We start from the raw sequence: 13,329 nt of genomic DNA, 5'->3' as shown, positions 1-13,329 counted from the left end.
ATGCTGTGCACAATTAAAATATTTACACTATTTAATTCAACTGTCATTTTCTAACTCAGTCCTATTTCAAAAATATTTTTGACATGCATGTGAATTTGAAATGGGTGGGTGGGGAAAATTCCTTTCTGATATCTATTATATTAAGAAAACAAACAATTATGTTGTAGTAAAATCAACATAAAATGAATCAGAATATCACAGAACACAAAAAAATCAAAAGAAAAGTAAAAGTTAGTGTGCATGAAAATGCATATCCCTCTTAAAGAATGTTGATCAGTTTCATTAGTCACTGACTGAATTTTTTCTAGTACTCTGAACAGAAACAAAACAAGACTGACATTTTATATCACAATGTGTGTAATTCTGCAGTTTGAACATACAGAAACCTGGCCATTTTTAATCTAAAAAAATTCTTCATGTTCCCTGAAGAATCACGTCTAAAACCCATGTGTGAATAAGTAAATGTAAAAGCAGAAACCTAAGATTTCCTCCTGAAGCCTTTACATTATGTGGAGGGTCTTTAAACCTCTTAAAGTTATTAACAGTTGCATTTTTCTTAATTGTCCACGATTCCTCGGGATGAATTAATGTTTAGAACAGGAGATTACACTCAGATGGTGCAGATGAAGTTGAGTTTCTGATTCTGTGACAGACTGATCCACTGTTTACTTCCAGACTGTATGGCTCCTGATCTTTCTCCTCCTGTGCAGTCTTCCAGCCCTGTCCCATTTCCTGGAGCCCAGTTCTGGTAGCAGACAGTGAACCCACTCACCCAGAACCAGAAATTCTGAGCACAAGTGTGACGCAGACCAATCCACACATTAGCAGTAGAGGCATAATTTAACACTATATTCACCCAGCCCTGGATTGTCTCATTGTGAACAGACACCAGGTCCACATGATTCTCTCTGCAGTATGTCAAAGCGTCCCACCATGTCTTGGTCTGATTAATCAGGATGAGAGGAATATCTTGAAAAACCAAAAAAGATGACAAGATTTTACACATGATTTTACGCATCAGACATGATTCTGTTCACATTTTTCATGGTGGATTCACTATAGCTGTGTTCTCACCTCAAGTCCCAGTCTATTTATTTGGACTGACATTTTGTAACAAATTCATTTTTTTTTCAGTTAATAACAGAAAACTCTTCATTTTCATAAGAGTAATTCTATGCTTTATCCCAAAAAACAATAAGCTTCTTGGTGTCATGCAGAAAGCAGTATTTATTAATACATAGAATTCCAGTCACTGCAGTGAAACACAAATAAAAGCGTAACAACTCAAACAAGTTCAGCTCTCACATACTTCAAAGCCCACAAATGCAGAATTAGCACCAAATAGAAAAGCAATCACTACGGAGAAAAACTGTGAAATACAATGAACACAATGTTTCGCTTTTTCATAATAACACACAGAATACCTGTCAAAATGAAAAGGATGAAAATGTCATAGGATCTCTTTATGTTACCACTAGGAAATGTTATTAACTTCATCTAACTTGACACTAAATTTGAATAATTTCTCAGTTTCCTTAGACACATGTGTGAAAAACCTTGGTGTTACAATTGACTCTGATATTTCCTTTGATGAACATATAAAAAAATTAAAAAAATAAAAATATTGCTAAACCTCTTACATAAACTAGGAAATTTCAGCATTTTAGATAATAATGTCAGCCCTAAATTAGCTGCCAGTCACATCTAAAATAGATGTCTACAAATTTCTGCTGCTGACAGTTAAAGCTCTAAAGCCTCGTCCCTCAATATTCAAGTGAAGGTATTTCACATTATGAATCATCACGCTTATTTAGATCACAAATTGCTGGCTGATTGTTTATGCCTAGAATTATTATGTCTACCTCAGGGGAAGAGCCCCTATGAAATTAATTTCCAATCCATGTTCAGGACTGAGGCACTGTCTCAGTCTAGGTTATAAACCTATTTATGTTGTCAAGCATTTGGTAATTTGATTCCAGTTAAATAAAAGGTGCAGATCTAGGGGCTCATGGACATATGGTGCTTTTCCACCACATGGAAACTACTCGACTCGGCTCAGACATTTTGCTTTATCCAATGGCCAAATCTGGTACCTGGTTCCTCGAACCAGGGTTTTTTTTAGTCCCTGCTCACGTGTGGTACAAATTGAGCCAAGAATGTTCCAAATGTGATGTGTAAACTTTGCAGAGCACTGATTGGCCAGAGAAACATGTCAACTACCCCTTCAGCACAAACCACCCGGTTGAAAAATCCCTCAAGTTACAGCAGCGATCACATTTGTTTTCATCCGACCCACACCTGCACCTCATAACATTACTCTGAGGTGTTTTGAAAAGTTTTAAATGCTCCTTGAGTCGGTGGCTGGTGGAAATCTGTGCCACCTGTGGGTAAAGTTGCAGGCATCCAATTTGAATATTCATATATTTACAAAAATATAACATAATAAAAATATATCAAATTTAATATATTTGTGGGTATGTGTGTATGTAATTGAAATGACTCTTGTTTTTAGTAGCATGTCACACATATCCCCATCTTGTTTTGAAATCCATCCATCCATCCATTATCTGTAACCGCTTATCCAATTTTTTAGGGTCGCGGGGGGTCCAGAGCCTACCTGGAATCATCGGGCGCAAGGCGGGGAATACACCCTGGAGGGGACGCCAGTCCTTCACAGGGCAACACAGACACACACACATTCACTCACACCTACGGACACTTTCGAGTCGCCAATCCACCTGCAACGTGTGTTTTTTGGACTGTGGGAGGAAACCGGAGCACCCGGAGGAAACCCACGCGGACACGGGGAGAACACACCAACTCCTCACAGACAGTCACCCGGAGCGGGAATCGAACCCACAACCTCCAGGTCCCTGGAGCTGAATTTATCCTCTAACACATGTACTTCATTTCATAATCGCATATTATTCACTGTTATAACATACAAATGGTCCTGTAACCCATTACATATCATTACCTTAAAATACTCACTTTTGTAGCAGACAAATGGTTTAATGCTACTGCAGCTAGCATCATTCCACTGGTTGTTCTTCCATAATTCAACACAGTCTTCATTTAGACCGTTGCTTGGCTCTCCCGGATACCAGGTCCTGTACGAGGACTTACTCCCATCTGACCACACCCAGGTCTAGAAACAATGGTTTAATGGTTTAAAAAAGCAGGTTTATTACATGATTATTAATTAGGTCATAAAAACCTTAAATGTCCTTAATAATAATTTGTCCCAGAGAGAGAGGGTGAGGTATGTGCTAAGGCTAACAAGCTTTATGAAGTAGACAAAAATAAGCTCATAATTCGGTAAGATCTGAGGTTTAACAGTGTAGATGGATGTGGGTCGACTATTTGTGAAACAGCAGGTCACTACTGCCCTTTCTATCTCTGTGTTATTATAACTGATTATTAATGACTATTAATGTATTAAGAACACAATTAATAATCATTAAAACAGATTTTTAAAAATGTATAAACCTTTATTGACGTAGTCTAATTCTAAAGTGGTACCTCAGTTTCCTGGACAGGGATTAAGCCTAGTCCTACATTACACAGAAATCTGAACTTTCCTCAGAAGTTTCCCCACTGAAATTATAATGCAATTCTGAACTGACATTAAGAATTTTTACTCTTGGCAAAAGACATTCAAGAGATTTTTTGTAAAATTGTAAAAATATTACAATATCAGGCAAAAGGGTATAGGTCGCAAGTGTCTGAAAAATTTTAATTGTCAGTGAACCATAAACATTTGTTAATTCTGTTTTTTCATTTATTATTTACACCTTACTAGTCAAAATCATGTATTGTTTATATTTTTTATTTTTTGTATTTAGTGTCCTTTAAATCTGTTCTTCTTAAATGTATAGAATTTCTTACAATGGTTTTGCCCGGTGGAACTGTCTGCTTGTATAATCCTATCCAGTGATGACTTGATGTCTGATTGACCAGAGCTATTAAAACATTCATCTCCTTTTGGTTCTCAATGGTGGCCAGGTCAGTGTAGTTCTCTCTGCAGTATTTTTGAGCTTCAGTCCAGGTCTTATTTACATTCACCAGATAAAACTGACGAGTCACACACAGAGAAAGAGTCCACAGACCTGCAGAGATTAAAACCTCTCGTCAGCACGGCAGTACAGTTCTGAAACAGCAGAGTTTAACAGGTCATTATGAACTAACACTGACCTGAGAAAAGCAGGAGGAAACACAGAGAGGAACCCATGACTGTGGAGAAGAAGAAAGAGAGAGAACACAGGTATTAAACATCACATCAGTATTTACAATCAGTTCATTTATACTTCTCTTTCAGTACTATAAAACTGAATTTCTGTTAAACTAGAATATGTAATATTTATATATCCAAATAATCAAATATATTTCATGTTTTATAGGAGAACTGCAGTGTTTGATTTGTGTAGGTTATGTACCTTTGTTTATGTAGATACCATCTCATCAAACACACACACTTCAAAAACTAAATTTTTTTTTAACAAAAAGCAAATTTTGATGCCACCCCCCCAAAACATAACAAACTTTGAGTGCCTACATTTTGGCATGTAGGAGTTAATTGGAAGCATACATTAACTTTCTTAGGGTCAAAAATCACTTTTCAACTTTAAAGTGTTTTTTACACAAAAACCCAACTTTTTTTTTATTCCAAGTATTTAGAAAGTGATAATCATTCAAGTTTGTTCATGTAATTTCAGATGGAAATTCTGAAAAATTGATTAATTGTTCACTTAATCTGTCAGTTGTTTTGATCTTTATATACACAGTACTGTGCACAAGGTTTAGGCACCAGAGATTTAAAAAGCTATTTATCTGAGCAGTAAGTGTTTATTTGCTAAAAGCAAACAAACAAACAAACAAACAACACATAACGCCCAACGTTAGTATAAAACCAAATAACATTATTCCAGTGAGTGTTATATTCTGTGTGTGAATGTGTTGGAATCTCTCCACGTGGCAGTGCATATTTATGGGTGAATAAATAATGATTTTAAATAATGTGTGCTGTTGATTTAACAAATTCATGCAATCAAGGAGAAACTTTGTCTGTCAGGTTCGCGGAGGCGGACTGACGGAGGCAGACGCACACGCTAAAACACAGCAAATTTATTTACAACCAAAATATAACAAAACAAAGACAGACAGACTTGGGCAAAAACAAAACGAGGAACAGACGAGACTAATAGACTTGGGAGCAAATGACACAAGGAACAGCAGAGACAGACGGCTATGGAGGAAAACAGCGTGACAGTGGAAATGACGACGGTGAAGTGCAACAGAAACAGACAGACTTGGTAGGAATGCAAAGGTGAAATGTCCGACAAGAGGAAGTGAGACAAGGGGACTTAAATACACACAAGGACACATGAGACTAATAATGAAGGGGCAGGATTACAAACAATACTGACGAGGACACTGACAAGGAAGAGGAACAAAGGCGGGACATAGGTGGAGATATGGACAATAACAAACAGAGCCATGTGCTTAGTGAGCACATGACGGGGAAAACAGGTGAGAGGACAAGGGTGTGACAGATGCTCCCTCCTAAACGCGCAACTCCCGGGGCGCATACACCTAGACCCCCCAGGAGCTGGCGCACGAGAGAGCACAACACAGGACAAGACAATGAACCTACAGGAGACAGGACTCAGGACAAGACAGGAACAGACACAGGAGCTTGGGACACGACAGGACTGGATACAGGAGACTGGACTCGGGAAGGATAGGAGACTGACAAAGGGGAGCGACAGGAGACCAGACAGGGGACTGAATAAGAGACTGGAAGGGAGATTCAACAGTGGACAGGAGACTAGACTGAACAGGTGACGGGACTGAGTAAGGGGTATGGACAGGGGACTGGACAGGGAACTGGACGGGAGAAGAGGCTGGAGACACAACACTGCACAGAAACGGGGACTGGGCTGGACTTGGAATGGGAACAGGGACCAAGACGTTTACGGGGGCTGACACAAACACAATGACCGGGACAGGGACAGAGACAAAGGCAGACACAGGTACAGGGACTAGGACAGAGACAGGAACCAGAACAGGAATGGACAGAGGAATCAACACAACTGGGGATGCCCAGGACTGGCAAAAGTCTGCGATACTGTCTGGGAAGCCAGCCTGGGCACAGTTTTAGGGATCGGCCCCAAAGTCCTTAGGGCCGACTTACAGACACGAACTGAAGCGACCGGGGCCACAGTCACGGGTGCAGCAGCGGCCATGGAAGCTGCCTTCGCAGGGACAGAAGCGGCCGAGGAAGCCACCTTCTCGGTGACAGAAGCAGCCGAGGAAGCCGCCTTCACAGGGACAGGAGCGGCAGGTGCCGCCTTCACAGGAGCAGGAGAAACTGTGGAGATACCCTCTGAAGCAGGGACCCCTGTAGCGACGTCCACGGTGGTAGGGGTCCCTGCGACAACATCCACGGAGGCACGTGCTGGAGCTGTTGAGGGTTTAGGGGTCTGATGGGCGCCCTCTTGAGGGTTTTCTTCAACCATGGATCCCCAGAGGTGTGCCCCTGTTAGCCTCACCTCCCTAGTCCTGAGGTTGGAGGCTAACAGCACCTACCCTTACCCCCCCAAAAAAAATTTCCCCGGACCTGAGGGGGTAATCCTCCAGTGAGAGGGAGACTCCAGCACGCTTCTTTCGCCGGCTCCTTCGATTCACGCTGGAGCAGTCACTCTGTCCATAATTCGGCTCCTCTGAAGTCCTAGATGCGACTATAGCCTGATTTATGGACGCTTGGATTTCTCCTAGCCTCTGAAAATAACTATCTGCGGACGCACACACTAAAACACAGCGACTTTATTTACAACCAAAATATAACAAAACAAAGACAGACAGAAAACAGACGAGAGGACAAGGGCATGACATTGTCCTTCAAACTCACTCTCACCTACTACTTCTAGTAAAACAAATATTTCTTATTTGTTTTATATTATTGTTCTTTAGTATTTACTGTAATTTTATATAACTGTAATAAAACATAAATGGACATCTTTACAAACATGCAGCACACTTTTCTGGAAGCAGCTTATTCAGTCCTGCACTGACTCATCATCATCACACATAGTTTTTTCAGCCCAGAGAAAATAAATATTTTGTAAGATGTCCACTGTCATGTTCTTGTCTCATTTCTCCTCTGTGTCTGTCCCCGTCTTGTTCTATTTCTGAAATCCAGTGTCAACCAAATAAATAACATTCTTAAAAATACGTATGAAATTTTGGACCGCGTGGCTGTGCTAGTCTTGTGTGTTTTCTGTTTTAATTTGTATACATCATATTCTCCTTTCACTCAGCCGACTTGTATGTCATTAGATATGTCATTTTATGCAAATAATGTACATAACAGATTTGGTGTTTCTTGTATTTCAGGTGAGGCATCAAATGTCAAATTGGTGAAATCATGCAACATCAGCTGAAACGTTAATAACTGCCACACCACTGGAAATCTCCGCTTCAGTCCCTCGTCTTCTTTTAATGGGGATTTAGAAGAAAGAATTCAGAGATCTGTGATCCTTCAAAAGGATTTGTTTCTGAGAAAATGTTAATCACTTTAAATAGTTGAGATTCTCCACTGAATGGAATAAACCAGGGCTAAGATTAAACTCTGTCCTGAAAAACACTAACAAACAAAAAAAAAATCAAAACAGGTTTTAAGCTATGACTGAAAGCCCTGCTTTATATTCACGATCTACACAGAGATTCTTCTTCAGATGAAACATAAACCAAGGACAAAAATCACTGGACATTTCCTCTAAAAACACCTGGGTGTTACATTAATGTTCAGTTAACTCTAACACTGTGACCACTTCTGGCATCACCATTCTAAAATAAATTCACAGAAAAAGATTTTTGTTCCAGTCCTGCACAGTTTCAACTATCTAAGGTCCAGCAGAGAGATAATCTGATTACTTTTGGAAATACCAGGTTCAAAAAGGTTGTGCTTCTTTTAATACAAATATATAAAAATGTGGAAAATCTAAAAAAAATGTAAAACTAAAGCTTTATAAACAGAAAATCAAGAATAAATGGTTTGAGTTTAATGGCAGGTTTAGTAACAATAAATCACTGACCTTGTTTTGAGATCTTAAAAGTGATGCTTACCTGTTACTGCTGGTAAAGATGCTGTATTAGTTTCTGTGATGTGTCTCTCGCAGTGTGTGGTGTTTGTAACTAAACAGAAACTAAGGCAGTACAGCATTTTCTTTGTTTCATGCTTCTGCAACTATTTTGATGATTTACATAGTATCTCCAATGCAAATGAATGCACACATGGAGCAAATTCAAACATTAAACATCACTGTCTTATAAAAATAAGAGTAAACATTGCACTGTTGATATTATTTGATATATAGCACTTTTCATATATTAAATATATATTTGATATGTCAATATTATTTTACATATTTAAGTTTGTTCATGAAGTGCATGAAGTGTTTTCACTCTAAATGAAGTTCAGTTACAGATTATCATCCATCCATCCATCCATCCATTATCTGTAACCGCTTATCCAATTTTAGGGTCGCGGGGGGTCCAGAGCCTACCTGGAATCATTGGGCGCAAGGCGGGAATACACCCTGGAGGGGACGCCAGTCCTTCACAGGGCAACACAGACACACACACACATTCACTCACACACTCACACCTACGGACACTTTCGAGTCGCTAATCCACCTGCAACGTGTGTTTTTGGACTGTGGGAGGAAACCGGAGCACCTGGAGGAAACCCACGCGGACACGGGGAGAACACACCAACTCCTCACAGACAGTCACCCAGAGCGGGAATCGATCCCACAACCTCCAGGCCCCTGGAGCTGTGTGACTGCGACACTACCTGCTACACCCTACAGATTATCAGTTATAGAATATTTCTAGAAAAACAAAAATTAGACCAGAAAAATAATTAAAATTAGACGAGGAAAAGCTAAAATAATCACATAATCAATTTTCATTCTATTATCATCAAAACTTTGTGCTATTTCTGGACAGTGGAAGTACCATAATCCTGGCAAAGTCATTATGTGCTGCTGACTTTGTAGGTTAAATCCTTAAAAGTCTGATTCACGAGACGAGGTTGCTACATTGATCATTTGATAAAAGGTACCAGAGCTTTGAGGTTTTTTATACTTTTCATATTTTTTCTGAAACAAAGATATTAAGTATGGCATACGTTTATCTGAGAGCAGCACAGAGGAACAACATTAGGTTTCTGAGGGTTTTTTTTGCTTTCAATTTTATGGTCTGTGTGGGTTAAAGAACATGTCGGACCAATTCCAATAAAATATATATATATATATATATATATATATATATATATATATATATATATAGTTTATAGGACAAACCTTGTTTGTCCTTTTTTTATTCATTTAATCTTTAAAAGAAAAAAAAAGCTAGTGCAGCAGGTATTTCATATGGATGTCATACGCTCAGCACACACACAAAATTGCCTTACAAAATGATTTTTTCAGGCAGAAATGGCTTGTGTTGGAAAATATGTCTTTGGTTGCTTTTAAATTCTGTATTTAGTTTATAAGTGCTTCTACTATTAGATAAGTTTCATTTCAATAGAAATCATATTGGTTAGCAAGACATTTGCTTTGTTTCTGTGTAATTTCTGTACTCCATTATGTGACCATGTGATTCATACACTCAAGTACCTAATTCACTCATCCCTCTGGATAGGAGCGTTTTATCACCGAAGAGATGTATAAAACAGACATTCCCCCAGTACACTACATGTACATGTACATTACTCCACAGCTTACTCTGCAAGTATTCATCATGACCCCTTTCAAGAGTTTGTTTCTACCACACTTGTGTTAGAATTTCCAGTAACTCGGTAAGGTACAGACGCATATGTGTGAGTTTTTTGTGTTTTAAGTTAAAATTTAAAAATAACAGCAATATTAAAGGAGTATTTTTCATGGTTTTTGTGTTTTAAAAATGAGGAAGGAGACCTAATTTTCAAAAGCTAACTTCAGTAAAATTTCGGTAAAATTTTTGCGTAGTCCACTGTACTGAAATCTACAAAGAGTGGGTAGCAGTTTTCAACCCTCCTCCAAAAGGTACATAGTGCCGTGTCTGTGGTGCTGAGCCAAGAATAGCAATGATAGAGGCTCTATTCTCCCTATTACAGGTCAGAGAATTATCACAATGATTTTTGAAGCTGTAATTTTAAATTCAACAAAATTACATGTTGTTCCTTTAAGGTGGAACAGAATTTCAAATGTGAAGTGAATAATGACAACAACAGTCTTTGTCTTTGATGTGTGATTTTCGCACATGACGTCACCAGTGGTAGCAGATGTAGTGGAGTATGGATCAAATCAATGAAGAAATAAAGACATGGAAAGTTCTGAATAAGAACTCTCCACTTTAACAAGGATTTTTGTGTTTGGAACAGAACCCACATTCTACAGAATTTTGTGTGTGCGTACGAACTCACATCAAAGGACTCACCAGAACGCCTGCCCATGGCCCCCTCATCTCCGCCATGAATGAAAGATAACAAACCCGTTTATTATGCTCTTAGGCAGAAGGGAGATCAAACAAAGTGGGGAATAACTGTGGGTGTCAATTCTGCTTTATGGCTGTGGCGCCTAAAAGGTGAAACTTATCTCGTGTGAAAATCAACAGATGACAGTGCTGACTCAACTCGAGTTGACCTCCGGGTAACCCATCCGTACAGGATGAACAGCATGGACCAACAGCGACCCCAAGTGGACGTTTGCGAAATCGTGTTTCGCCCTACTGACTCCTAAAATGCACACCAAGCAACGAGTGTTCATGGACATTGTTTTATGCAAATATGTATTAATGTCAGCCCCTTTTGTTGTCCTCAGATGAACGTCTACCAACCAATGAAGTGATGTGTATTACTGTTCCAATCATGAAAGAAAGTTTCTGTCTCTAATTAAGAAAACGAATTAATATCTTCTAACATAATATTGTAGTGGGATGTAATCATAAAGTACCCAAGATATATATACGTAGATGTTTGATATTAATAATCCAGGATACATATTATGCTATACCACCAAGTATGTATAGGTAATTTTTATGTTATTCAATTTTGTGTATACGTGTATCTTTTCTCTCTCTCTCTGAAACGTGAAACAAGTCACGTGAGCCTCAGACCCAGGATCCAATCAAAGAAAGGATACCTCCCAGTTGGGCGTGACCGCACCACCTCTGAAAAGAGTGTGCCTGGACCACGCCGCACACTTCTTTTTGTTTTACTTCTACACTTGACTTCTACTCTTCACTTCTTTCTTTTTGTTTTACTCTTCTCTTTGTTTTACGCTCTCTCTCTCTTACGCTCTCTCTCTAATTTTCAACCTCTCCAAGCGAGACGTTTTTATCTTCCTTATGCCGACGAAACAAAGACTCTAAAAGGACCTCACTCAGCTTCCCAGGAGATGTCTTGCGCCAGCTAGAGTGTGAAAGAAAATTTACCAGTAACGTTGCGTAACTCCGAGTAATTTTTTTGTTCTTTTTATTGTGTTTATGTTTTATCTTCTGAGGGCACCGCTTCTGGAGACTCGAGTGACGAGCTAACGACTCTGAGACGCCTCCCCACTCAGGGGAAAGACCAGCCAGGCCTGCAGTCCTCCGCAAAGGGGAACCCCAGACTGACGTCATCACGTCTAAGACCAAGAGTGTCTGACTCAACCTGGAAGGAATCCCCTTTCCAGCAAGCCTACCTTCAACGACGCGGGGAGGACAAGAAGCAAAAAACCGGAGCACGGAGGTTAAAACAGCTGGACCCGACGGCTCGGTGAAAAAGGCAAAAAGAGTAAGCTAGCAAACTTCACTTATTTCCCAGGAGCTGGTGCCTAATTAAGTCTCTTGATAAATTTATACATTAATTAAAACCTCAGTTAGCAACACATTAGTCACAAGTCCTAGCGCCTGGCTTATCTTTAAATTCGAATCGGCTTCACCTGCGTTGATGCCGTGAGATTTTGAGATTATGCTATGTTAAGTAAATATTCTTTTTGTTAATAAATATTTCCATTATTTGAAATCACAGTGTGTGGAGTCTGTTCATTAAAAGTCTGAAGATCCTGAAGAACTCACGTAGCTAGGCCATTATTCATTCTCAAACTACTTGTTAACGTTTTAATTACTTAAGCCAATTATAAAATTTTAATTTTTATCATTAGTCAAATCAGTAAGATCAGTAATCATAAGAATTTGAATAAGGCCAACGCTACAAACACAATATATAAATATATATATAATATATATTTATATATATTACGGTGTATACACAACATACACTACACAGAGATAGCGCTAAAAATGGAGAAGTAAAGTAACAGGACTCCACACAGAGACAAACTCAGCAAGGATACCAGGGACTGTCACTTGGATACATTTCCAACTTTATTTAAATTCCAATATTGCTCGGTATGACCAGACCATAAATCTGGAGTGCTGAACTTGTGTTGCTGCCTCCAACCTTGTACTTGGATGTTACCAACCATATTGTTTAAGATACAAATATGTTTCCCTGCGAAAAGTCCCCGAACTATAAATCCCCTGAATGCCTTGTCTGCACGCAGTATTTATTTATATTTCACCCAAAGGACTGTGACAACGAACGTCTTGTCTGTGATACGTCATCTGTCAATGATTGATTGGCCTTGTAAACTGACCATTGATGGTGGAAATATATTCTTAAATAGGTAAACTGGGAATGAGAAGCAAATTGCTAAAATGAAATTTAAAGTGGAAGGAGAAAATCAATAACAATGAGCCTCGACTATTGGTATATTTCACCCTAGAAGAGCCGGGTGTTTATTGAGCACTGTGACTAATTCCATCTACCATTGTGGTTCCAAATCATTCTGGAAACCAGGGGAAAGGGAACCAGGGTGTGGATGTACGTTTGTGGTTTTGGAAATCAGTGCAGTGCTCAGACTCACAGCAGTCAAAAGAGCGGCTCTAGTCTACGTTTGGCCTCACGGTCTCCTTCTCTGAAAAATAAAACAAAAAACGATTTATTTGTGAGAAAAATTTTGTATGTAAAGTATGTGTGTGTAAGTCATTTCATGAATTCACATACTGATTTGCAAATGTCCATGCCTTCATACTTTGGATACTGGTGTTTGAATATGTATTAGCCTAATTAATGATTTACATTTTATATAAATTGAAGGAGATTAGAGAGATTATAAGAAATACAACAAAAATAAAATGGTCAGAATAAAGAATAATTGGATGATCAAGTGGTTACACAATTCCATTGGAAGAAAGAATCAACATTAATGTTTAACTGGGTTAAATCATTTGCTTACA

At 38.9% G+C, this 13,329-nt stretch overlaps 1 protein-coding gene across 1 annotated transcript; it reads right to left on the bottom strand.

The window, feature by feature from the left end:
- Positions 1-501: 501 nt before the first annotated feature.
- Positions 502-8,174, bottom strand: LOC136706775 (macrophage mannose receptor 1-like). The gene is made up of 5 exons (XM_066680393.1): positions 8,128-8,174; positions 4,195-4,233; positions 3,889-4,109; positions 2,992-3,148; positions 502-969 (listed from the first exon to the last, which is right to left on the bottom strand). Exons 2-5 carry the CDS (start codon positions 4,229-4,231, stop codon positions 611-613), a joined length of 774 nt encoding a protein of 257 aa, XP_066536490.1. The 5' UTR covers positions 4,232-4,233; positions 8,128-8,174; the 3' UTR covers positions 502-610.
- Between the last annotated feature and the right edge of the window lie 5,155 nt (positions 8,175-13,329).

The sequence above is a fragment of the Hoplias malabaricus genome, chromosome 9, assembly GCF_029633855.1.
Source record: "Hoplias malabaricus isolate fHopMal1 chromosome 9, fHopMal1.hap1, whole genome shotgun sequence".
Classification (NCBI taxonomy): domain Eukaryota; kingdom Metazoa; phylum Chordata; class Actinopteri; order Characiformes; family Erythrinidae; genus Hoplias; species Hoplias malabaricus.
The sequence above is the reverse complement of the archived record's forward strand: the minus strand, read 5'-3'. Positions and strand labels throughout refer to the sequence as shown.

Excerpts from the sequence above, each read along its gene's own strand:
- LOC136706775 (XM_066680393.1), bottom strand. The coding sequence starts at position 4,231 with ATGGGTTCCTCTCTGTGTTTCCTCCTGCTTTTCTCAG. Across the intron at positions 4,110-4,194 it reads TTTCCTCCTGCTTTTCTCAG|GTCTGTGGACTCTTTCTCTG; the intron begins GTCAGTGTTAGT and ends TAATCTCTGCAG. Across the intron at positions 3,149-3,888 it reads TTCCACCGGGCAAAACCATT|ACCTGGGTGTGGTCAGATGG; the intron begins GTAAGAAATTCT and ends CATTGTTTCTAG.